Source organism: Crocodylus porosus, unplaced genomic scaffold, assembly GCF_001723895.1.
Source record: "Crocodylus porosus isolate Cpor-Errol unplaced genomic scaffold, CroPor_comp1, whole genome shotgun sequence".
NCBI lineage: Eukaryota > Metazoa > Chordata > Crocodylia > Crocodylidae > Crocodylus > Crocodylus porosus.
This window is the reverse complement of record NW_017728943.1, coordinates 45364989-45390351: the sequence shown is the minus strand read 5'-3', so window position 1 is coordinate 45390351 and position 25363 is coordinate 45364989. Positions and strand designations below refer to the sequence as shown.

General features: G+C 42.6%; 1 protein-coding gene across 3 annotated transcripts in view; it reads left to right on the top strand.

Moving 5' to 3' along the window:
* The window catches only part of EML6 (echinoderm microtubule associated protein like 6), a 325505-nt gene that overhangs the window by 247153 nt on the left and 52989 nt on the right, over positions 1 to 25363 (top strand). For all 3 annotated transcript variants that reach the window (XM_019549288.1, XM_019549286.1, XM_019549287.1), the window contains exons 19-27: positions 1767 to 1878; positions 5969 to 6096; positions 8400 to 8541; positions 8727 to 8879; positions 9119 to 9250; positions 12327 to 12415; positions 13755 to 13931; positions 14044 to 14245; positions 14520 to 14646. In XM_019549288.1, coding sequence (XP_019404833.1) covers positions 1767 to 1878; positions 5969 to 6096; positions 8400 to 8541; positions 8727 to 8879; positions 9119 to 9250; positions 12327 to 12415; positions 13755 to 13931; positions 14044 to 14245; positions 14520 to 14646 — 1262 coding nt within the window. The remainder of the gene's footprint in view (positions 1 to 1766; positions 1879 to 5968; positions 6097 to 8399; positions 8542 to 8726; positions 8880 to 9118; positions 9251 to 12326; positions 12416 to 13754; positions 13932 to 14043; positions 14246 to 14519; positions 14647 to 25363) is intronic.

The window sequence follows — 25363 nt, the reverse complement described above, 5'->3', positions numbered from 1 at the left end:
CCCCCCCCCCCATCATTCTTGATTGCCAATCTGCTAGTTTGCTATAATTTTCCATGTATAGACTCTAATTAGTAGAAGCCTGTCTTAAATTGACCCCACACAAACTGCTGTGGCTGAGAAAGCAGTGACAGGGAGCAAGGGACCAGACACCTTATTTCTCTGTGCCTGTCCCCATCATGCCTGCCCCCCACTATGTGCCCCCTGCCACACATCCCCTTGTCACCTGCCCCTCTAGGTCTGTGCCTGCCCCCATCCCTGCCCCTTGTACCTGTGCCTTTGCCTGCCCCCACTTCCTGCCTCCCCAGCCCCTGCTCCACCCTGCAGCCCACCCCACCCACCCATTGTTCCCTTACAGCCTGCTGCTTCATGCCTATGTTCTTCCCCTTATACTCCTTGCCACCTCGTCCCTTATGCCTTCCCCACCTACTCTCTGTCCACCCCCTGTTTAGCTTCCATTGCAGCTGTGCTCCTCCAGGGCACCAGAAGCAGCTGCAGCTCCTCACCAGGCTGGGTTGTGACTGGAGGGACCAGAGCAGAAAGTAAGAGGGGTAGGGCAAAGCTGTAGGAAAGGGAACGGAGTCAGGGGGCAGGCAATGGGAAGAAAGGCTGCAGGTTCCCGCTACATGGTCTCCCCTATGCTGCCCGTGGCTGCAATCCCTCTCCCCCACTAAACAAGCTATTCCAGCCCTGGGCCAAAGCTGAAGCTGAGTCTCCACCTACTATGGGGCAGGTACTTGAATCCAAAATGAGGCTTTTTCCCCCCATGCTAACTGGAGGAAAAACGTTATCTTGGATTTGAGTAAATTTGGTACTTGGAGATCTCTGCAAGTCCCCCAAAACTATTTTTATCATGAAGGTGTTCATGGAGCATGGGCTCCCATAATATAACTAGATCCATTATTCATTAAAATATCACTATCACGACGGCAAGCAAGAGTTCCAACAAGAGGGATTTTCTTGTTTTCAGGATAATTTGCCCCTTGTCAGAAGTACTTTTTTCTTGTAATGTCTTTATTAAATTCTTACAAGAAATGTGGCAACCTGTATCATAGTGGATATTTCATAAGCTGTGCCTTCTTAAAAGATTATTAGATGCTAAATTATGACCCCAGATATGTTCATAGAAGCTGAAGTTGATACCTTCCCTGGAAATCGTCAAGAGAAGACTGGATAGGTACCTGGCTGGGGTCTTATGACCCCTCCCACCTCCGGTGCTCCTTCCTGCCCATGGCAGGGGGTCGGACTCGATGATCTGTCTAGGTCCCTTCTGACTCACTGATTCTGTGATTCTATATATATGCTTTCCTGAGTTCTAAACAGTTTGATCCTAAGAATTGCAGTTGCAGGAAGCTACTGTCTATAAACATCTGTTTATTAAACAAAGTTTTAGATGGATCCTTCAGCAGTGCCTGCTGGCCCTAACATGTTATAATTTCTGTTTTCCAATCTGTTTTCCTTTTTGATGTGGGAACTATCTATTCTAAACAACTTTCTTTCTCTCTTCCACGCTAAACTTGTGTGGCAACCCAGAACAGTCTCAAAATAATCTAATGGGACACCTGGTTGAGAATTACTTGTCTACACTCTCTCCCCTGAGGTATACAGTGGTCCTGAAGACCACACACTCTGAGTAAGACTGTGTGATAAACACACACACAAAAACTTTTACCATGAATAGTTTACTATGGAGGCATCTCTTCCTCTGAATTAGCTTTTTAATGTTAAATATTAGTTTCTAAACATATTCCTCAAATTGTTTTGTACAGGGTTTTGTAACAGGTGGAAAAGATGGAATTGTGGCACTCTGGGATGATATGTTTGAGAGATGTCTGAAGACATATGCTATTAAAAGAGCAGCATTATCTCCTGGCTCTAAAGGTATCATTTTTTCAATATATACTAAGATATATGCATGAAGGTTAGTGAAATGGGATAAATATGTGTCAAAACCTTAATAAAACATCCTGTTGACCAATTAAATATAATTGTTTTTCTTGTTGTATGTATATTTTTCTAACAGTCTAGGTGCCTGAAGGGTGCTGTGATGCCCCCTGCAGACCCCATTATCCCTACTAGGCCATCTCTGTGCCTTGCCTCTCTGGGTCTTACCCTGTCTTCTCTCCTGCCATGTCTTGATGGAAACTTTATGAAAGGAAGGCTGTTGCCAGAGATTGGCCAGTCCATGGTGATAGCTCTCCTTCTGTGGTTGACTCTCTTGACCTTGCATACCTTAAACACTTATTGTGTGGCTCCAATCCATCCCTACACCATGCCCCTTGCCTTGTAGGTCATTTAAATCACCAGCCAAGGATGACATTTGTCCCTAAGTCTCCAGGTCACCTCAGGCCTTTCTTCCCTTGTTAGGGTTTCTGCCTTTCTGGCTTCCATTGCTCTACTCTGGCTGGTCCCCTAGCCAAGACCCACTGTTTTACACCTAGTTTCTGGGCCCCAGCCCTATCTCAGCCCTGCTCTCCTGGACCCTCCTATTTCCCTTGGTCTTGGAACTTAAACAAGAGTTCTAACTTAAACAGAAGCCACTTGCCTGATTAGATGCATTCCCTCTCCACCCCAGATAATATTCCCTTGTTCCTGGGCCTGCACAGCAGCTTACCCTAATTCCTGGGTCTTCCAGGGGCCCTGCTGCCAAGGGCTCCATTCCTCACGGCTCTATTCCTTGTGGCTCTCAGGGCTAGCCTTCAGCACATGCAGGCTCTGAGCTTATCTAGTTCAAGTCTCAGCCCCTCTTCTGGTCTTATGCAGAGAGTTCTGGCAGTAACGAAAAGATATCTTCTGTTAGATGACCTGTCCATAGGGCTGTTTCTTAAACCCTGCTCTGCTAGTTTCCTGTGCGTAAACTACAAAGACCTTGCTAGTTTCCTGTGCGTAAACTTCAAAGGAGCCATGCCACTTTTCAGTAACGGGGTCAGGGGCCCCTTTACAGTATTGAACCTGGAGTAGTAAGGTTGCATCTCTCAAGAATTTTACTTTTCTTGCTTTGATTGTTACAGTGTATTTTAATTCACTCATTCTAAAGCACTTGGTTTTACCCAATTACCCCTGGATTTACAAAATACCATGTTTACCTGAATACAAGATGAGGTTTTTTTCCCCCCAGTTGGCATGGGAAAGAAAGGCCCTCGTCTTATAATTGCATACATGTGTTCAGCAGTGGAAACCAACTATGAAGTTGATTTCATGTAGCCAATGCAGAGCAGAACTATAAAGCGCATGGCCTACATGCGGTAAACATGCTGCTGGGAACTTACCACAAGGATAGGACACTGCAGCCCATCTGAACAAGACCTATGGTAGTGCAAAGAAGCAGAGGGGTTGGAGGGAATGGGGGTAGAAGTGGAAGGGGCACCAAGGCAGTTTTTTTTTCTTCTGCATGATTATGATGGGTAAAGGAGGTGACGGGCAATGGGTGTACAGTTTCAGTATTGTAACAGGAATGGTGATGGTGAACTGTATATATATTATGGACTGTCAAGTGAACCAGACCAGTCACAAGACAGAACAGTAGAGGTGTAGACCTATTTATTTATGTATATAGAAATATATATATTTGTAAAAAATAAAATTGTTTGAACTATATACAAATAGGTACAGAAGTGGTGCTAAAAAAAGTGTTTATGGAGTATCTGCACTGAAACTTGCAGCAGTTTCAAGAGAGGTAAACTGCATCAATTCTGGATGGATTGTCTATGGGTACCTGTAGTAACTTCACTATATGCAAGTTGTATAGATTTCATAGACATTAGGGCTGAAAGGGACCTCAGAAGATCATTGAGTCCAGCCCACTGCCCCAGGGGCAGGAAGTCAGCTAGAGTCAAAGGATCTCAGCAAGATAAATGTCCAAATGTTTCTTAAAAGAGTCCAGAGTAGGTGCTTGCACCACCTCTGGAGGCAGTCTATTCCAGGCCTGGGGGGCTCGGACAGTAAAGAAGTTTTTCCTTATGTCCAGCCTGAAATGGTCTTGGAGGAGTTTGTGACCATTTGGCCTTGTCATTCTTTGGGGCACTCTGGTGAACAGGTTTTTCCCCAGATCCTGATATACACCCCTTATATACTTAGAGGTAGCCGCCAGGTCCCCCCTGAGCCTGCGCTTTTCCAGGCTGAAGAATCCCATGGCTCTCAGCCTCTCATCATAGGGCCTGGTCTCCTGCCCTGTCCTCTGGACTCTCTCAAGCTTCTCCACATCCTTTTTAAATTATGGAGCCCAGAATTGGATGCAGTGCTCCAGCTGCAGCCTCACCAAGGCTGAGTACAGCAGGAGACATCCTGGGATTTGCTTGAGAAGCATCTATGGATGCAAGCCAGAGTTTTGCTCACTTTACCAGCTGCAACATCGCATTGGTCGCTCATATTCATCATGTGATCAGTCATGACCCCCCAAGTCCTTTTCAGCCGTGGTTCTATCAAGGATAGCACTGCTGAGCCTATAAGCATGCTGCGGGGAGGTTTTTCCCAAAGTGGAGTACCTTGCATTTGTCAGCGTTGAACACCATCAGGTTTTCATCCACCCATTTTCTGAGCCTATCAACATTAGCCTGGATCACCAACCTATCCTCAGGTGTGGGCACTTTATCCCAAAGTTTGGTATCATCGGCAAACTTGGCCAGTCTATTTCTGATACCAATGTCTACTTCATTAATAAAGATGTTAGAAAGTATAGGCCCAAGGGTGGAGCCTTGAGGGCCCTCACTGGTCATGGTGCACCACGATGATTTACTTCTGTCTATTACTACTCTCTGGGTCCGACCTCAGAGCCAATTCCCCAGCTATCAGACTATGATGTAGCCGAGGCTGCAGTTGACCAATTTTTCCATGAGGATATGATGGGACACCAGATCAAAGGCTTTTTTAAAGTCAAGATATATGATGTCAATCTCTTCTCCCTTGTCCAGGTGATATGTCACCTGGTCATAGAAGATGAGACTGGTCAGGCAAGACCTACTCGCAACAAACCCATACTGGCTAACCCTCAGGATGTTGCCATCAGCCAGTTTGTCAGGGATGGTATAGAGGTCAGGCTGATAGGCCTGTAGTTCCCCAGATCTACTTTCCTCCTTTTCTTAAAGATAGGCACCACGTTGGTCTGCTTCCAATCCTCGGGCATTTCACCTGAGCGCCATGAGTTCTGGAAGATCCATGCCAGTGGCAGAGTTATGATGCCTGCCAGCTCCTTAAGTACCCTGGGGTGTAAACTGTCTGGGCCAGCTGACCTGAAGGTGTCCAGCCTCTCAAAGTGTTCCTTTACATGGTCTACATGGATGTAGAGTAACAATTCTCCCTCACCCTGGCTGTCCTGTACTGTATTGAGCAGGGCGGTCCCTTGGGGCTGGTGAGAAACTGATGCAAAATATGCATTAAGCAGGTTGGCTTTTCCCTGGATGCCGGTTGTCAGTTGTCCCATTTGGTTTAGCAGGGTCCAATGTTACCCTTGCTTTCCCTCTGCCTCCCCACATATCTGAAAAAGGACTTTTTATTGTCTTTGATACGTTACTACAGGTATGTTTATTTCTAAGTCGGTGTTTTCAAATTTCCCTCTCACTTCCATGGGTTCAGAGAGACAGTCTGACAGTAAGGAAAAAGGGGAGGTGGGGGAGGGCTGGAGGAGAAAAATTGCAGTGGACAGAGGGCAAGGGGGTTATCTGACCACCCAGATTTATTTTTCCTGCTGTAACAGTGGGAGTGGGATACATTCACAGCAAACCTCCAATTATTAGATTCTATAACTGGAAAATTCTATCAAATGTATAAATTTTCCATATATGGAATCTAATTATTGGGAGGGTCATCTTATAATCAAGGTCGTCTTATATTTAAGTAAATATGGTATGTCTTGCATATTATAAGTACATTAAACAGATTTTGATAATGGACACTGTAAGATAAAATAATAATTAAGGTTTTTCTTTTGAATTTTCAAACCAGAAGTTCAAATGCATCTATTTTTATTCTTCAGGTTTACTACTGGAAGACAACCCCTCCATTCGTGCCATTACCTTAGGACATGGGCATATACTAGTAGGAACTAAAAATGGAGAGATACTTGAAATTGATAAAAGTGGTCCCATGACTCTGCTTGTTCAGGTACAATACTAGTCTTCTTCATCAAAGTATACCTCATCTAAATGCACAAAACTGTATGGTTTCCGCTGTTGCATTTTTTCCCCTCCCTTCATCTTTGTGGCCAGTCACTCCCCATCCATCCTTCTCCCGACTCAGACAGGGATTGATATACAATAGGACCATACTAACTCATTATAAAGTAAAGATCCATTGTGAATTACTAAATTTTGAAAATCAGCCCACTGATGCTGAGTCCCAATCTTTCTATTAGAAGATTGATTGGGACCCAGTAAAGCAAGCTAAAAGCTAAAAAGCAAGGATGATACAAAATAATTTCTTCATTTTTATTTTGACAATTGTAGTTCAGTAAACTGAACTGAACTACAGATCTGTCCAATTTTGGTGCTGCCAGGGGCTGTGTGAACCACACAATCCAGGTGTGGCTCCCTTAGGACCCCTTCCCACCATGTAGGCTGTGCTGGTGGCATACGGCCCCTGCTGCACAGGAAGCACCAGCAGCACATGTCCACACCCCTGCCAGGTGGCACCAATGGCACATGGCCTTCTCCCGGCCACTATGCAGCACTGGTGACATGCAGCCCCCTCGCCACCCAGGAAACACTGGTGGCACATGACTCTCTGTCCCCTGTTGCATGGGCTGTGCCAACAGCACCCCAGATCCTCCCCCAGTTCATGGCAGTGGAAAAGGCAGCTGCAGGGGCCTGCAGGCCGTATGTTATCCATCCATCCATTGGCCATCAGTTGGACAGTCCTGATTTATATTATATTAACGTATTCACATCCTAGTAAATTCTCTATTTTTTAATTTTGTGAACAATATTAAGTATTAGAACTATAACAGCTGATTGCAGCAATGTGCTATTAAATATTTGTTGAGCACTAGAAAGAGCCTGCTCTCTCTCTAACTTTTATAAAACTTGGATTTCTACAAGTATTGCTTAAAAATTTCTCAGGTACATGTCCTGTAAGGTCTCTGATGTTGCTTTGTTGTAGTTAACTTTACTAGCTATTACCCCTTCTATATGGAATGTTGTTTTAATTTTTCTTTTACATGTTTGTTTTTTAATTCAGGTGTGGGGTTTATTATTTGTACGGGTCTATTACTGTTAACTGATATTTTTTCTTTTGTTTTAGATACATTGTATCTACTTGAATCACAGACACATCTGAGACTTTTGCCTTCATTTGGCTAATTTATTTTCTAATGTTCTAACCAAACATTATATGACAGTCAAATATTAAGTAACCTTTCAGCTTTCAGTAACTTGTGTTATGTCCATAAGGGGATAGGAGATGAGAGGTTTATCCTGGACTTATATTTTAACCAGAAAATTGCAAAGGAACCTCATTTCATGTATTTTTACTCAAAGGAATACCAGTATTAATGTCAAATGATACTGAAATTACATGAAAATAATCTGATTGATGCAGAGAGTTCTGGCGGTAAAGAAAAGATATGGGCTACCTGCATCCAGGATAATAAAGTTACATGGAAGAAGTCTCATGATTTGTCATGTAGATTACATTATTATGATACATAGATCAGCTCAAAAACAAATGGAAAGTATGTAAAATGCAATCAAGATGACCCTACAAGACTCTAGATGATCTTGTTGTTTTAATGAAATTTTCCCTTGTCTACGAGTTGCAGATTGCAAAACTGGATTATTAATATATGAACTGACCTTTGTCCTGGAGTGCTGGCAAGTTGTACATAAATTGCAGGACATCCAGAGAGAGCAACAAAAATGACTAAAGGTCATAAAACTAATCTGTGAGAAAATATTAAAAGAACTCAATATGCAGATGCTGCTCTGTCAGTTAGAAGATGGGATTTTTTTTTTTATTGTCAGAGCTATACCATCTCCTGAAAGTAACAACAGCTGTGCTTGCAAAAGGTGTATTTTGCCAGCAAAGTTGTATGCACACTGAGGGGTTTTGCCAGCAGAACTGTCACTGAAGGTCATGGCTTTTCAGTCCTAGCCAACATGCCTGACCTGTAAAACTTCATCATGTAGACACAAACATTCTCTTTGAAAGTGGAATCACTCCAGGAAAGTGAAAGTCCTCTTACATGAAACTTTTAAAGGAAAGTTAATAAAGCACTAGACAATGTCCTTGCAGAGGAAATGTTGGTTATAGCCATACATAGGCAGACAAGGTTATTTGGGTAAATGTCGTATCGTTTATTAGTTGGTCCATTAAAAGATATCACATTTACCCAAAGAACCTTGTCTGGTAGAGGAAAGAACCACAGAGGTCGAACAGTGTTATTTGTCTATAATGTCTCTGGTTTTCTCTAGGGACACATGGAGGGGGAAGTCTGGGGGTTGGCAGCTCACCCTCTTTTGCCTATATGTGCAACAGTGAGTGACGATAAAACACTAAGAATCTGGGAGCTTTCCTCCCAGCACCGCATGCTGGCTGTGAGGAAACTCAAAAAAGGTAACTCTCTTTTGACTGTTGTAGAAAAAGTACCACTACTCCACCCTCCTTCTGTTGCTCTCATCGTACTTTACAGATATTAATGATTAAGCCCCAATATACCTACTACCCCCTGTAAGCAAGATTATTGCTGTTTTCCCTAGCAAAGTTATAAGCAATAAGATACTCCTTTTGGCCTTTTCCAGGTGGAAGGTGCTGTGCCTTTTCTCCTGATGGGAAAGCCTTGGCTGTAGGGCTGAACGATGGGAGTTTTCTGGTGGTGAATGCTGATACTGTTGAAGATATGGTCTCTTTTCATCACAGAAAAGAAATGATCTCTGATATCAAATTTTCACGAGGTGCAGTTAAAAGATAAAATAAGTTTTCAGTGGTAGACTTAAAATGCAATGTTAAGAGGGTATGTTTGGTTCACATATGTTCTAGGCTAAGGGTTTTAAGTATATTTCATTTCAGTGTGGTTGTACAGAGCCGAGGTCTTAGTTGAGTCCTGTGGGTGATACTGTAGGATGACAACAATAGCAAGAATATTGATGCATATTTATGGATTCCTTTGCCAAACTAAATGTCTGTTTTACAGATTCAGGAAAATACCTGGCAGTGGCTTCCCATGATAATTTTGTAGATATTTATAATGTGCTTACCAGCAAAAGAGTTGGCATCTGCCGCGGTGCTTCTAGCTATATCACACACATTGACTGGGACTCAAGAGGTAAATAGTAAATTGAGATTACAATTTACAAATATGTGAATTAAAATCCCTAAGATTGCAGTAAAAGTACATGTCAAATAAGCATGTTTTTACACCTGTGTAAAGGAGACTTATAGAGGTATTAGCATTTTGTATGTCCAGAGTCCTTTTTTCCTACTAGAGAAGACATGGAATTTTTTTCTTACATCCCATTCTGACTTTAGAACAATGTCAATAGGATGGCATAGGCAGCAAAGCGAAGAATTTATATACAATTTAATTTTTAAGCATTAATCATGTAGTTACTTAGGTAACAATGTAAGGACCCCTAAAATAGAATAATCAGACACTGAAAGCAGAAGAAGAAGAATAAACACAGAAAGAATTAATAGGTAAAATGAGTGTTATGCAGGAAGTCAGACTAGATGACCATGATAATGCCCTTATGGCCTTAAAAGGTATTTCCTCATTTAGCATTCTCTGCTGTTTGTGTCCTGCCATCACCATCGGACATTAATATAGTTCTTGGAACTATATTATTCATAGTTACTATATTATTCATTTGGTGAAAATCAACATAACTCCATTGACTTCAAAGGAATGACACCAAGTGACAACAACCCAGCCTCTGCTTCCTTAGGGGGCAGCTGCTTCCCTTCTCAAACCAGATTTTGGAAAACTCCTTTTGGAACAAATCCCCAAATATATTTTTTTAAGTAGCTTAATTTTAAATCGTTGACATTTCCAGGCACTGCCTTCAGTTTTGGATTGAAACTTCTAAAGCAGAGTGCTGCTTCTGAACATTTATGAGGAAGGATATCTGAGCAGCGCACCTCCAGCTCATGAGAGTATCTCATTTTGCACCTTGGAGTGAGACCTTTTTTGCCCACAAGCCTTACAGCTGTAGCACAGGAGGCAGAGGAAGGGTTGTAGGTTTCTAGGCCTGCTAGCAGTCAGGTGTGCCTTAAGCAAACTGAGATGCAGGAAGATGCTGATTCAGAACTAGCACATTAGGTGGTTTCTCTTCCCTTGTTGGAAGGGCTGAAGAAACCTTTCACCCCCTGGACATCAGTAATTCACAATCACCCGGAAAGTTTTAGAATCAGATGGTTGATAGGACTTTGTTTTTCAGCAGGAGTTTTATTTCAGAAATATCTCAGTCTTTCTGTCTGCTTTAATTAAGCGCAAATGTAAGGCATTTTCTGCTTCTTCCTTTCATACCCGAAGGCTTACTAATGTACAGTCAATTTCAACCTCATCTGCCTGACTCTTAGCATATAATTTGGGTCACACTTCTAATGTTCCTATTCAAGGACATAGGTATACATTTATACTTCATGCTACTAGGGCAGGGTTTGCATAGGTGAAAGTAACATTTTCAACCTTTATGTCACTTATTATGGAATCTTGCAAAACCTGTCATGAAAATTACCAGCCCAGCTACACAATCTGTTAAATTTTAGATCTAATTGACATGTCCAGGCACTGCTTTCATTTACCATGCAGATGAAAACACTAATAAAATATTACACATCATCAAAAAATATTTATTGTAGGAGCCTGAAATTTTTGCAAGGTGGTTGCGTGATACTTGAAATCCCACATTTAGGACTTGATCCAGTAAAACTACTTAGCATTTCTGAGGACCACTCGGGACTAGGCGTATCTGGACCCACACCCTGCTCTCTCTGACTAACTTCCAAACAGGATCATATGAAAGCAGGGCCAGAAGGGACTTCACAAGGTTATCTGATCCAGTTCAAGCAAGGATCATCCCTGACTAAACTATCCCTGCATAATGTCTATCCAACCTGATCTTGAATATTTCCACGGATGGAGATTCCACAGTTTTTCTAGGCAACCTAGGCAATGTTTGACTACTTTCATAGTCAGAAAATTCCTCCTAATCTCCAACCTCAATTCCTCTTCTGCGTCTTGAGTCCTTTGCTGTAGCTAGTCCTGTCCCTACAGCCACAGAAAAGTCCAGCTCCAGCCTCTGTAAAATTGCCCTTCAGGCAATCCCCGCTGAGTCTTCTTTTCTCTTTAATCATGTTTGTTGCTCTCTGCTGCACTCTTTCCAATCTGTCCATATTCTTCTTGAGGGATGGGACCCAAAACTGGCTGCAATACTCCAGGTGAAGCCTCACCAGTGCTAAATAGAGCAGAAGAATCGCTTCCCTTGATTTTCAAGTAATACTCCTGTTAATACAACCTAGTATCCTGTTGGCCCTTTTTTGTAACAGGAGTACACTGTTGACTTATATTCAACTAACAGTGTACTGTAACCCCCTGGTGCTTCTCTGCAGTACCACCGCCTAGCCAATCATTCCCCAGCCTGCATTTGTGCATGCAATTATTCTGTCCCAAGTGCAGGACTTAGCAGTTGTCCTTGCTGAATTTCATCTGGTTCATTGTCCACCATTTTTCCAGTCAAGATTTTCTTCCTGTAAATGTTCATAGCTGGGGTCTACCTAACTTGAGGAGGTGGCTGGCTGATTTTGTGGAGAGATTGCAGGGCCAGCCACCATTTTCATGGACTGACTGTGGTGGCCCCCCCCCACACACACACCTCTGGCCAATGGGCCCTGGTGGCCCCCATCCCTGGCTGCTGATTTGGTTGTGAGAGCTGTCCGTCATATGGCCCTACCCCTCACCACCAGTTGGTGGAGGGGTGGAGCCACACAACAGGCAGTCCTCTCAGCCGATCTGGGGGTAGGGGTGGCAACCATCTTGGGCTCCCCTTTGTGCCTACCTCCCCCCCACCCCGCCCCAGCAGGCTGCATGGCTGGGCTGCAGCACTATGAGGACTGCTGGCTCTCTGTGGGGAGCCAACATTTTATTTTCAGTAAGTTTTTTGTGGGGGTTGGTGCAGATTTTGCGATCATTGCCCAATTTCAGGGGTAATGCCAGATTTCATGATCTCCATAAAATTGTGATTTCAGTAGGTCCCTATTCATAGCTAGTTCTTATCATCTAGTCACAAACAGCTGTGTAGATGGTACATTACAGTTTGTCATAAAATTCCTTCTTTAAAAAAATATTCAGAAAATTCATAATAATGTATAATATACACAATATTCTCTTACTTCATTTACAGGAAAATTATTGCAAGTCAATTCTGGCGCCAAAGAACAACTATTTTTTGAAGCACCAAGGGGCAAAAGACATATTATAAGAACTGCAGAGGTAAGATCATGCAATCTGCATTCTTAAATATTTCACTTCAAACTAACTTCAAGGTTTCGCACTTTGAAGCTGCATGTACACGACATGCTGACTGTGCAGTCATTACTGCGCAGTCATTTTAGTACTTGTTTATAGTTACTGCACTGTACTTGTTTATAGTTATGTTGATAACCCGAGTTCCTGTACCACAGCATCGCCGAACGTCTCTTCCATGACGCTGACAGCACAGTAGCCCAAAACTACTGTGCAGTAGCATCGCATCATGCTTCCTGCCATATGACATTGCGCAGTAGTCAGCATCTCATGTAGACCTGGCCTAAAAGTTGCTGTTTTACAGCTAAAAATCAGTACTTTATGCATTCCGATGCTTTATTTTTTCATCTTCAAATGTTGATTGTTTCAGTGGCTGTGACAAGAACTTTTTATCACTCTATATAGGTCCTTTCATAGCAGCTACAATGCCGTTTAGTTTGGGATGCATATTAGTATTTTTAAAACAGAATTATTTCAGACCTGATCTAGTATGGTTAAGACAGTGAGCAAGATTTTCAGAAATAATTGCCATTGTGCTACTACTTCTTCCATTGAAATAAAAGTAAAAAGTGCAAATTTGCTAAAAAAGAAAAAAATCTTAGAATGAAATTGCATGAATACAAAAAGGAAAAAAAAGTACCAAATTTTTCATTACCTTCAATGTCTGTAGGTGCATCCATTTGTTCATGTAGAATGAAAAATGCAAACAAATAACTCAGCATTTAAAACAAGTAATTTTACACCATCCTTTTAATAGAACAGTCACCAGTTTTGTATGTTATCAGTGTCCCTGTATTTTCAAGTGCAACTTAGGAAGCTACTTTGGGGGATACAGGGTACATCTGCATGTGCTGTTAAGGCAATGCAATAAACAATTCTATATGTGCACCCAGGACTGCAACACTTTGAGCCGGGGTGGAGCAGCCCCCGGGTGGCAGGGAGACTGGGGAGTCAGTCCTGGGTTCTGGGTGGCAGTGACAGGCAATAAAGGGGCTGTCTAGGGCACAAGGATGCTAAAGTGTGGAGCTAAGCAGCAGGCAGCCCCCACACTTTAGCACTCTCATGCCCTAGCCAGCCCCTGTCACCATCCACATGTGCATTTGAGCTATAGGATAGTACTGTCCTTGACAGTACTATCCTACAATGGAGTTAATTAACTGCGCCCTAATACCAGTGCACGTATAGATTATGATGCTTTACTGTGGAGCTAATTAGTCAATGCCACATTAAAGCACAGGTGTAGATACACCTACTGTGTACTGGACAACAGTTAAAACCCCTTTGTTTTGGGAATTTTTGTTTTCAGATAGAGAAGATTGAGTGGGATACTTGGACATGTGTTCTTGGTCCTACATGTGAAGGAATTTGGCCCAGACACAGCGATGTCACTGTCGTAAATGCAGCCAGCCTTACCAAAGATGGAACCTTGTTAGCTACAGGAGATGATTTTGGTTTTGTGAAGCTTTTTTCATATCCAGTGAAGGTAACAAATAGTATTTATTCCTCTAGTTGGAAGTTGTGCTGGAAAAGGAACTGAGAAAAAAATACTGTGGGGAAATATGAAAAATTGGTAACAGGAATTCTTCGTGTTACAGGGTCAACATGCAAAGTTCAAGAAGTATGTGGGTCATAGTGCCCAAGTAACCAATGTTCGATGGTTACATAACGACTCTGTGCTGCTGACTGTAGGTGGTGCTGATACTGCTCTGATGATCTGGACCAGAGAGTTTGTGGGTATCCAGGAGAGTAAACTGGTTGACAGTGAGGAGTCAGATACAGATGCAGAAGAGGATGGAGGTAAAAGGGTTACATGAAAAACATGTTTAGTTTACCTCTGATCCTACAATGACTCTCATGCATGCTTAACCGTAAGCATTTGACCTTGATTGCATCAGACTCCTCACATGCTTAAAGTTAAACCTGTGTAAATCTTTGTAGGATCAGGGCCACGGTTTGCGTATTTTGTTGCATATCTTTATTTCTTAGTTTTCTACTTGGAAAAGTCAGGGTACTGGGCACCTGTCCAGCTGTAGCAAACAAATTGCTCATTTTATCTTTAACTTTATTTAAGGTTATGACAGCGATGTTGCGAGAGAAAAAGCTATTGATTATACTACTAAGATCTATGCTGTAAGCATCCGAGAAATGGAGGGAACAAAGCCCCACCAGCAACTGAAAGAAGTTTCAGCAGAGGAAAGGTATGTCATGCAAATACATTCACTACCAAGTAAAGAGTAAATTTTTTAAATCTCCTTTTATTGAACCAAAAATATTCCTTTACAGATATTAACACAACATAATATTTACACTTTATAAGACAGTATTTTGAAATTTTACTTATGTCCCACTACCTCATGAGGTGTGTGTGTGTGTGTATGTGTGTGTGTACATACACACACACAAAGTGTGTTGTTGTTGAATGTATAGCTGTCAATTGTCTTTATTTTTCTAAGTACACTTTGGAATCATATGGAGTCACTCTTGCTGTTTGATATGAAGTACCTCAGGTACTTTCAGGGAGGAGCTTGTTCCTGCCACCATATGTGTATTTGGACCTACAAAACTGTAAAATCAAATCAAATTAGGGCATGGCTTGCAAGTTGATTCATCTTGATCTCTAGAGGATGTTTGTTCTTATTGCACAACCACAGAATTCTGGCAACAAGAGTGTCCTAGGGCTTGAATGAAAGAGGTATTTTAGATCAAGTCTGAATTATGGTAGAACACATGGGTGGGTATACTCTATTTAAATGGCCTTGACTAATATTGTCAAATTCTCAATTTTTAAAACTTTGCTGTTAAAATGCCAGGGGAGAAAGGTTTCATTATCCTTAAAAAGAGTGCCAAGCCCAGGACGGATGGGTTTCCTAGAAAGCTCAAAAGCTTCTGCTAAAATTCTGCATTCATGGGGTGAACACCAGCACCTATTGAAGTCTCTCGCAAAATTCTGATCAGCTTCAGCAGAATGATGATTTCAGCCCTTGAAAACCTGATGTGCACAAAGACATGCAGGATCAGCTCTGTAATGAGTAAACCAGCTGCCATGCTATTTCATAGCTCCTTTTCTAGTTTCCTATTTTTTTTGCTTTAGGTAATAATACTTTCTAAAAAACATGTTGTCTGAAGATACTCCCACTCCAGCCGTGCAATCAGTGCAGCACCAACCCTATATCTTATACATAGTTTGTGACCATTTGTACATTTCCCTCTACCTTTAAATGATTGATATGTGCTCTTTTAGTTATTATGCATGTCCATGTATATGTATGAAAGAGAACTGGTATCACTGCTTATAGTAAAAGTTGACCCAACAGCACTTGCTGTGATAAGATTCTTCACCAAGCGTTACCTGTTCATGCCATGCCATTGTCAGCTTTAGGCTGAAATATTTTGGAAAGATTCAGCTAAAACAATCAACTTTATCTGAGACCAAGATGGGGAAAGAGGACAAACATTATTTTGCCATGTTAAAAACTCTTCGGGTTCTGTTACTGAGAAACTAGCACCTCTTGTTTTGGATGAAAGTTAAAATTTCCTGGAGAAGGTATTGTCAGTCTGGTGCTAGGATTGTTTGCTTTTTTGTTTAGTGTTGAATGTGGCTTAATTGTAAACTACAGAAAATCTCTGTTTGTGCATCCTCAGGAGAGTCTTGTTATAATCTGGCAGCTGAAGTCCCCAGAGATTCCTCCCTTATTCAGTGTGCTGTGGTTCAGCTTGCAGGGACAGAAAAGAGCTACTATGATGCCAAGCAGAGGAACTGAGACTTGTGAGACTGTCCCTTTCGGAGCTCTTAATGTTCCTCTTGCTGACAGCCAGTCTTTGTGTTGGAGAAGGAAGAAACAGTCATTTTCAAACACAGAGGGATGAAATTGAATAGACACAATGAGCAGAGTTTTGCAGGAACCATATGATGGGAAGAAGCAGAGGGAATAAAACAGGTTCCAGAAGAGCAGGTTGGAGGGAGCCTAGAGAGGAAGGAGCAGAAACAGCTGTTGAGGCGCTGGGTTGGAGGAGATGGAGAATAGATCAGGAGCTGGGGAGGAAGGTTCAGATTAGTGATTCTCAACCAGGGTGCTGTGGCACCCTGGAGTGCCTTGCTCCTTTCAGGAGTGCTATAGGGTGCTACGCAGTGTTAGCACTGGGAGGTGTGCAAACTGAAATCTCTGGGTTTGTCTTGTGAATTATAACAGAAAAACATAGTAAAATCTTCCTGACCTGTTGAGTTCTTGGCAATAGAAAAATAATGCTCTGTTACCATATTTACTCAAATATAAGGCAAACCTGACTATAAGATGATGACACCCCCCCCCCCCATAATTAGATTCTATATATGGAAAATTTGTAATTTTTAAATAATTTTCCAGGTGTAGAATCAAATGATGGGAGGTTTGTCTTGAATTTGTCCCACTCTCCTGCAGCCCCATCATCCCCCCCTTATTGTCATACCCTTGTCTCTCTGAGTTCATGAAAGTGAGGTGAGATCCACCACTTTCTGAGTGTCACCAAAAAAATCCTGTTGTTAGGACAGGATATGGTACTATATGGACTCATACCAAAGGGGAAAAGTTATTAAGGACTTTATTAGCATGTTTTAAAGCTAGTTTATGGAAAGTAAGAAATACCCATTTTTTTAAGGGGTTGGGTTTCACTGGAAAAGAGTGTCTGAAGCTGGGACTGCATGAACTGAAATACCACATTGATTGGGGCAGGGAAGAGATCAGAAAAGAAGAGGCAGAGAAGTGGAGGAAAAAGGACTGAACCCACTTGTTTCACTAAACCAACAAGACAGGACTGATGGAAGGGGCAGAGAGTTTCATGCGGTTACTGAAGTAATCCTTTTTCATAGGTTTCTGGATGAAGAACAAGAGTATTATAAGGGGTTCTTTTGTGGAAAGTTGATGAATGCTGTTTAAGGGTTTAATACATGTAGTTGTTTTTGTAATATGAAATTTTGGTAAAACAAAGATGCTTAATGTGAAGTTTTGTAAGAACAGGGTGATGTGTGTTTTTAATAAAATTTGTGTAAAAAAACCCGTTCATGTTGCCCAATACAGGCCATGAGTTTTACAGTCATGCTTAGTGTTGGCTGCATTTAATCAGCTTCATAGCTGATTTCCATTACTGAGCACATTCTGCTTTTGGCAGCCATTTAATGATAAACAATGTATTTAATGAGGTTTCCTTGTCTGTGAATGTAGGATGAGAGTTTTGCCTCCATGCTAACTGGGGTAGGGAAAAATCATCTTATATTTGAGTAAATATGGTATTTTTCATAGTCAAATAATAAGTGAAAACTAAAAGCTGGAATTTTCTCAGGGGTGCCTTGAATTTAAAAGGTTTGAGAGTTGCTTTCTTTTTATACAGTCTCTGCTCCATTTGTTGCAGAAATTGGAAGATATCTAATGAATGAGGCAGGAATGGCAGGAAATGATGTCTCAGCGAAGGATAGAATTGAGTGTTGCTTTGGAAAATGGTATTCCACATGTTTCTGCCATAAAGTTCTTACATGATGCTTGGAAAGTTAAAAGAGTTTTTTGTTTAAAAGAACTCAGTTCTTTTTTTTTGGTGCCTAATGTGAGATATGTAAGGTTAGATTTGCAGAAGTATCGAATGCTCATAACTGCAACTAAAGATGATTTGAGCTGTGGTTTGAACACAAGAGTGCTTGATACTAGTACAAAAATCAGGTTTTAGCTGGACACCCAAAACCAATAGACACTTTTGGGAATTTGAGTTTTTTATCTCTTTGTGCCTCCGTTTCCCTGATGCAAAATGGGTTTAATGATATTTAATCTCAAAGGGATTATGAGGAGGAAATTAATATCTTTATATTCAGTACAGGTTTTGGACAGAATTAAGTAAGGACTGAGACCACAACTTGGGTCTGGCAGGTAAAAAGAAATACTGAATTAATGAATGTGGCCAGGGCCCTTTGGGGAAAAAAAATCATATGATCATGTAATCAAATTTTGTGTTAAAATGTATATACATGAAGAGATGAAATTAAGATTTCAGGGGCAACCTTAATTTTCGGATTTCTTAAATTTTAAGTCTTTGATATTGCAACTGTAACCTTTTATTAATATAATTTTCTATACTCTATATCTAAAACCTATTTTTCTTCATTTTTATTATGATAAATAAAACAGAAGCAGAAATAAAATGTTCCCCCACATCTTCCTTTTCCTCACACTTCGCCACTATACTTCTATATATTTGCAAGTACTAGAGATGCTAAAATGGCTTGTTTTTTGGCAGTGGACAGTTTGATTTAACATAAGAACATCAGTGGGTCAGACCATAGGTCTATCTTGCCCAGTATCCTGTGTCACAGTGGCAGAGAGTGGATGCTGAAATGGACAGTGAACTGCCTGAATACGTCCCCATGAGCGCACACATGTGATTTTTGGTGTCTCAAAGCCATTTGGAGTGCCACAAACCACACATAGCACAGGGTTTGAAATATGGGGGAGCCTGGGGGGGTTGAGGCCCCCATAAGAGACAAGAGCCTTCCATAAGGGATGAGAGCCTCCAGCCCACCCGTGCCTTTCTGAGCAGCTCAGGTGGTGGTGGCAGCTCCTTCCAAATTCTGGCTACCACTGCTGCAGACCCCCTCACAAATCAGAGTGTAGTTTGAACCCTGACCCAGCTTACGTGGGCCCATGAACCACTCTGCTAATCTGCAGCATCGCAGGTATTTTTGACACTGGAGAATCAAGTCTGTGATCTTGAATTTTGACACAGACTCCCTTCTTACATCTTCTTTTCACTTCTTCTATTCCTTTCCCTTACGGGGTGGTGCAGAAATTATCCAGAACATGGTTTTAATGTCACATTCTGATTTATGAAACATATTCGTCTCTTGATATAAAGATAAAAAAAAGCATCACCTTCACTACATAAGGTCATGAATTCAACAGCATTTGTTTGCTTGAATTGGATTACACAGAGGCTTTTTTTTAAAAAACAACTTTTTTTTTGTCCAACTTCTAAGCAACACACACACCCTGTGAGCCTCAATAGTAGGGCTGTGCACTCAGGTGTCTCCCCACCAGCTTCCTGCACTACCTGGCCAGGCACCCTGTCTCACCCTAAGCTACCCAATCACAGGCCTCCAGTTGAACAACCATGTTTTAAATTATATATTATGTAGCCCTGTAACATTCCCAAAAACACAGTCCTAAGTGTATAGTTATACCACTTACATATTTGATCAATTCCCTAAACTTCCTCTTAAATAGTAACAGGAATATAATTAATGGACAGCAATGAAGTATCCATTTAAGAGATCTTAAATTGCTTTATTGCTACAAACTACCAACAAAATCATTGGGACATAGTTTCATAGTAGCTAGAGTCAGGAGGGCCCTGAACAGATAATCTAGCCTGACCCCCTGCCACAGGCAGGAATAAATGCTGGGTTCACAAGACCCCAGACAGGTGATCATCCAACCTCCTCTTGAATTTGGCCAAGGTAGGGGCGAGGACCACTTCCCTGGGAAGTTGGTTCCAGATTTTGGCCACCCTAACTGTAAAAAATTGCCTTCATAGTTTTATGTTTTTACTGTAATTCTTGCAAGCAAATATAAAATAGAGCAAGTTCAATTGCTGCTTTTGCAAATATCAGGAGGATCCAAATAAAGAACCATAAAGAGCTTATAAATTATGCAGAATATCTCCATTAACTGCAAATACATCAAACCTATCCATTGAATTACCGTATTTTTCGGACCATAAGACGCACCTGACCATAAGACGCACCCAGTTTTTATGGCAGGAGAGACTATGTGTGCCGGTGGCCAGCCATTTTTATTGCCGGCTCCCGGCCACCGGCACGGGCGCCGGCTTCCGGTGTAAACAAGCGGCGGATGTCCCACTCGGGCTCCGCCGCCTCCGCGGGCAAGCTCTGCCCCCGTCTCCCCAGAACACACACCTTCAGACCATAAGACGCACCCTCATTTTCCCCCTACTTTTGGGGGGGAAAAAGTGCGTCTTATGGTCCGAAAAATACGGTAGGTTATGTATAATATTGTTGGAAATTATAAGTGATTAATTAATCTAATTTCTTATTGGTCTGTCTTTTTGTCCTCTGCATTTTGAGCACAAGACAGAGTCAAGAATCCCGGCCTATATTTTTATCTCAGTTTTCCTGCATGTGTAGTATAGTATTCAGATGTTTTTGTTGTTGTTACTGTTTTAAGGAGTAGGATGGTGGATCTAACAGATTCCCTTAAAAGCATCACATTCCTATCTTAGGCCCTGAGTTTGGAAAGCACTTAACTTATACCTGAGTCTGTCCCTATTCAGCATTTCAAGTGACCATTTCCTGGCATATATAAAGTTAAACATACTTAAGCAACCTGCATTAAGAAGGATGCTTTCATGGATCAAGATGTCAGAGGATCATTATTATTTACCTACCATACATGAGGAACTCATTAATCCACTTCAAAATCCATAATAAAAAAGTAGGAACTTAAAAATTGCCTTCATTATCTCAAAAATCAGGTAATATATTTAAATAACTAAATAAAGATAAAGGCACCCATCTTGAGTCTCTTCAGCTTGAGCATTTGACCCTGCTTTTCTGTCACTTAGAATTTTTGGAACAGGGACATGGAGTCTGAAGGTTAGTGTGTTTCTTAAAAATAAAATGTGGGGCCCTCATTATTTTTCCCTTCTTTCCCAGCTGTCATCTTCACTTTCTTTTGTAGTCATATAAAATCTTAGCCATGTAAAAAGCATATAACAATACCTACTGTGCATTTTGAGATTGTTACAAATGTAAAGTTTTAATTATTGTGGAAGGACAGACCTAAGTCAGCATTATGCATGTATTATTCAGGTACAGAACACATGACGCATGACATGATTCAACCTTTGCAGGTCAGTCGAACCTGCCTAGGTTGAACCATTTTGTAACAGGACAGACATTCCTTGTGGACTGAGAAACAGTGGGCACATGCCTGCAGTTGCTCAGGCCAGGGGCTGGGTGGGGGTGCTAGAGCGCACCCTCGGCTGTAGGGAAGCTGTGCTGGCGGGGCATGACCAGTCAGGGCTGAACTGGGTTTAGATCCCCCCTCCCTGTCGCACCAGCAAGGACTCGAGTTGGGGCTGCTGGGCACTCCACCTTCATTGCTGCAGCTGTGAGCCAGTGTAGCCCCTTAGGCAAAGGGAGCAGGGAGGGGGATCATTCCCCCTCTACCCCCACAACCCCCAGGGAGCCTCGGCTGGGTCTGCCCACCCCAACTGCCACCGCCACTCGCTCCCTGCTTGGTGCAAGCAGTGGAATAAGCCCCCTCTACTGGATGCTGGAGGCGGGGGAATAACCCCCATCCCTGCCCCCAACCCCCAAGGGGCCCTACTGGCCAGCATCTGGCCACCTCCCCACCTGGTCACTGCAACACAAGGAGGCAGGGCTATTGATGAAGGCAGCAGCCCCTGTCATAGTGTTGGGGGGCACAAGCCCCTTCCCAGCAGGGGAGCCTTGCTACAGGGCAGGCAGAGCTGTGGCAGACAGCATGGGGACCGGGGGAGAGGGAGCAGAGCCCTCCAGACCCCCCTCCCAGCACTGTGGTCCGTAGCAGCTTTCCACGCCCTGCAGTGCAGCCTTTCCCCACCCTCCCAGCAGGAAGGGGCTTGCGCTGTGGGTAACCATGACAGGGGCTGCTGCCTCCATCACAGTCACCCCCCATCACCTCTCCAACAGCTGGGCAGGTGTGGGGCCAGATGCCAGCCAGCAGGGCCCCTGAGGTGGCAGGCAGAGAGCAGAGTTATTCCCTCCTCTGCCTCCAAGGCACTGCAGTTGGGTCTGCCCACCCTAGCTACTGCTGCTCACTCTGTATTTGGGGCAAGCAGTGAAATAAACTCCCTCCACTGGACTCTGGAGGGAGTGGGGCAGGAGGGGCTTATCCAAAAATTGGGGATTTTTTTTTTATCAGAGAAAACCAGGATCCCTGGTAATTATGACTTCTCCAAAGCTACTGATCATAATTTAGCATAATATTCATGCCTGAAACCTCAGCAGATGTTATCCAGTCTTAAAAGTGGTTGTCACAGTGTACAGGCTTGACGGCCAAAGATGTCAGAGGTAGATGGTCAAGGTTTCTGGAGCATGTTTATTTGCCTGCTTCTTTGAAGCCAGTAATGAAGACTGTGCTCCTGGCAGCAGGGCTGATATTTATGCACTAAAGCTAAGATGTAGGCCCATATACCTGGATTCCAAAACATTTGGTGGACAAACATCAGGGGCTGTCAGTGTTGACACTGAAATCAGGTTTCAGTGCATTAGTATAACAATGGTTGCTACAAATGAAGTGAGCAGAGAGGTCAAGTATTCTTGCTCTGTTGCTGAGTCAAAAATCTGATCTGTTACTGCTCATACAATTGGTAGAAAGAGCCCCAGAGTAGCTTCTATTAGGAATAGGAGATATAGTAGATTTCTCACCAAGAATGAAGTGGATACCCATAAATACAATCTAGCCAAAGCTCTGCTTGTGTTGGAATTATCATCAAGCACACTAAGGCTTTAATGAACTGGGATGAAATTGATGCATTGGCTATTGGTCAATGCCAAGGAATTATCAAAGTGTGATCTTAAGACCTGTTGGTTTAAATGGTGCTGATGCGTAGCAGCTCTCCTCCAACCTCAGAAACTGCTTCAGCAAGAGTGAGTCAGGCTGGCTGGCACAATTATTTTCCATGGTGTCATTGGTGGGGCAGAAGGGTTCCAGCCTTCAGGTGCCTCATCTGCCTCCCTCACCCCATCATACAGAGATCTTCATCCTTCCTCATTTCTGCAGACAAAAGAAGGGAACCACAGATGATGCCTCTGTCTCTGAAGGGAGATGCCAGTACCAGGCTCTTTGTTCAGGCAAGGAACTGGGAAAGCAGGATTATTCTATGATCATTCTCCCTATGTCAGTAGTGAGGGGCTTAGCAGGTCTTGCTCCTGTGCACCATAGGAAAAAGGCTGTGCAGAGGGGGTTGGTGTGGTACCTAAAATGTCCCTAGTGAGCAGTGATTTTGAGCTCCATTGTTGCTGTTACTCTGGTCTTTGCCTACCACATATCAAAGCTCAGAAAGGCACAGGGAAAGCCTCCTGTGCTACACTAGCTTTTCAAATAAGTAAGATACCGAAAGACTGCAAAATACTGGAACTCTAAGCAAGAGGGATTATGTAGAAGTAGGATTTCTATGCATATAGGGAAAAGCAATGACTTGTGAGTATCTAGGCTAAGTACAGACAGTCAAAAAGCCTGAGGCTGAAGAAATTCAATCTTTTCAGGTTCGTCTAAACTGCAGAGATTAAACTGAGAAACAGTTGGGCAGACATTTACTTTTGATTCAAGCAATGCAGCCACGTGCCCACAGTGGCTCAGGCCAGAAGCTGGGGGGTGCTAGAGCACAGCTCTCTGGCATGTAGCCAGCACAGGCTGTATGTTCAGTTCTTCTTCCTGCTGCCCCCGAGGTCTCTGGGATTTGCAGTCAAGAATCACAACAGCAGGACCCTGCAGGGTTGCTCATCACTTCCTCTTCCTGCTTCTAGGTGCCTCTGGGATTTGTAGTCCACAGTTGCAACCAACAGTAAGTAGGGCAGGGCAGCTCTGTACTCCCTGGCCACAGACCCCAGCCAGGGTTTGCCTCCCCCACCAACCCTTCTCTGCTACAGCAGATAGCACAGCCCAGCCCAGGGCTAGAAAGCGTGCTGGGGGACTGTGATTTAACTTAAACCAGGAAGGGGTCTGGAACAGAAGTTTCATGAACTGGTTTGACTGGAATCACTTAAGTCTGATACTGCATTCAACCAGGTTTATCTTAAACCAGTTTCAGCCATTTTGAAACTGGTTTATGTGCACAAAGCTTCTGTTCTGTTACAGGTTTAAACCAGTTTCTGATTACTTGAACTGGTTTATGTGCAACTTCTGTCCCTAGCCCTAAGGTGTTCCCTTAGGAAAGGAAGTGAGAGCTCTCTTAGCATATGTGTCTTTCTTTATTCCTTTAGTTTTGTAATAGAAAATTAATGATTCTGTAAATAATGCTGAGGACAGTAGAAACCCTCTACATATTTTAAACTACAGGATTTAAGATGAGTCATGACATGGGACTAAGCGGACACTATAGCCTCTAGCTAACTCCAGCAGTGGGAAATTAGAAGCCGAAACCCCTTATCAGCCTTTGCAACTTGAAGTGTGTAACAATCATTGCAAAGCTGGGCCTGTGGGGAAAGTTTTTAAAATGTCTTTGCAGTTGTATTAGGTACATTTAGTTAAGTGAATTAATTGATTGTTGTTGTTTCTCTCTCCTCTTCCCCACCTTGTTTTTCTTCACCCCCTCCCTTCCATGTCTGTCTTCTTTCCTCTCCTTATTTCTTTTCTCTTCCTTTCTTACTCCTCTGATCGGCATTCTGCTCCCTGCTCTACATACATCGTGTAGAAGTGGGGTGCCAATCAGAGGTGCCGCAGGAACAGTCTCGCGGTGTGGGAGCCCAAAGAGCAGCGCTCCCACACCACGGGACCACTTGGTCAGTGGTGGGCCTGTCCCGGACAATTCAGGACCATTGTAAGCCATACTACATATTACTCAGGAAAACATGACGGAATTGTATCTTATGAGAAAAGACTTCATTGTTGAATCTGGACTATTTTTAACTGGAAAAGCTAAAATTTAAATGACAAGAAACACAATGATCCTATTGTCTAATACTATGTTTTATGATACTAATATGGGTGGCACAATTATGTCTGCATTTTGCATTCTACTAACACCTGACAGATATCCAGTGTTTGCAGCATCTATTAATTTGACTTGCATGACTAAACGTGAACTAATATCTCCAGTAATAAACACAGTGATGGAGAAACCCTATAAGCAAGTTGAATGTGTGGAAAACCAAAGAGCAGTATTAACATGTTT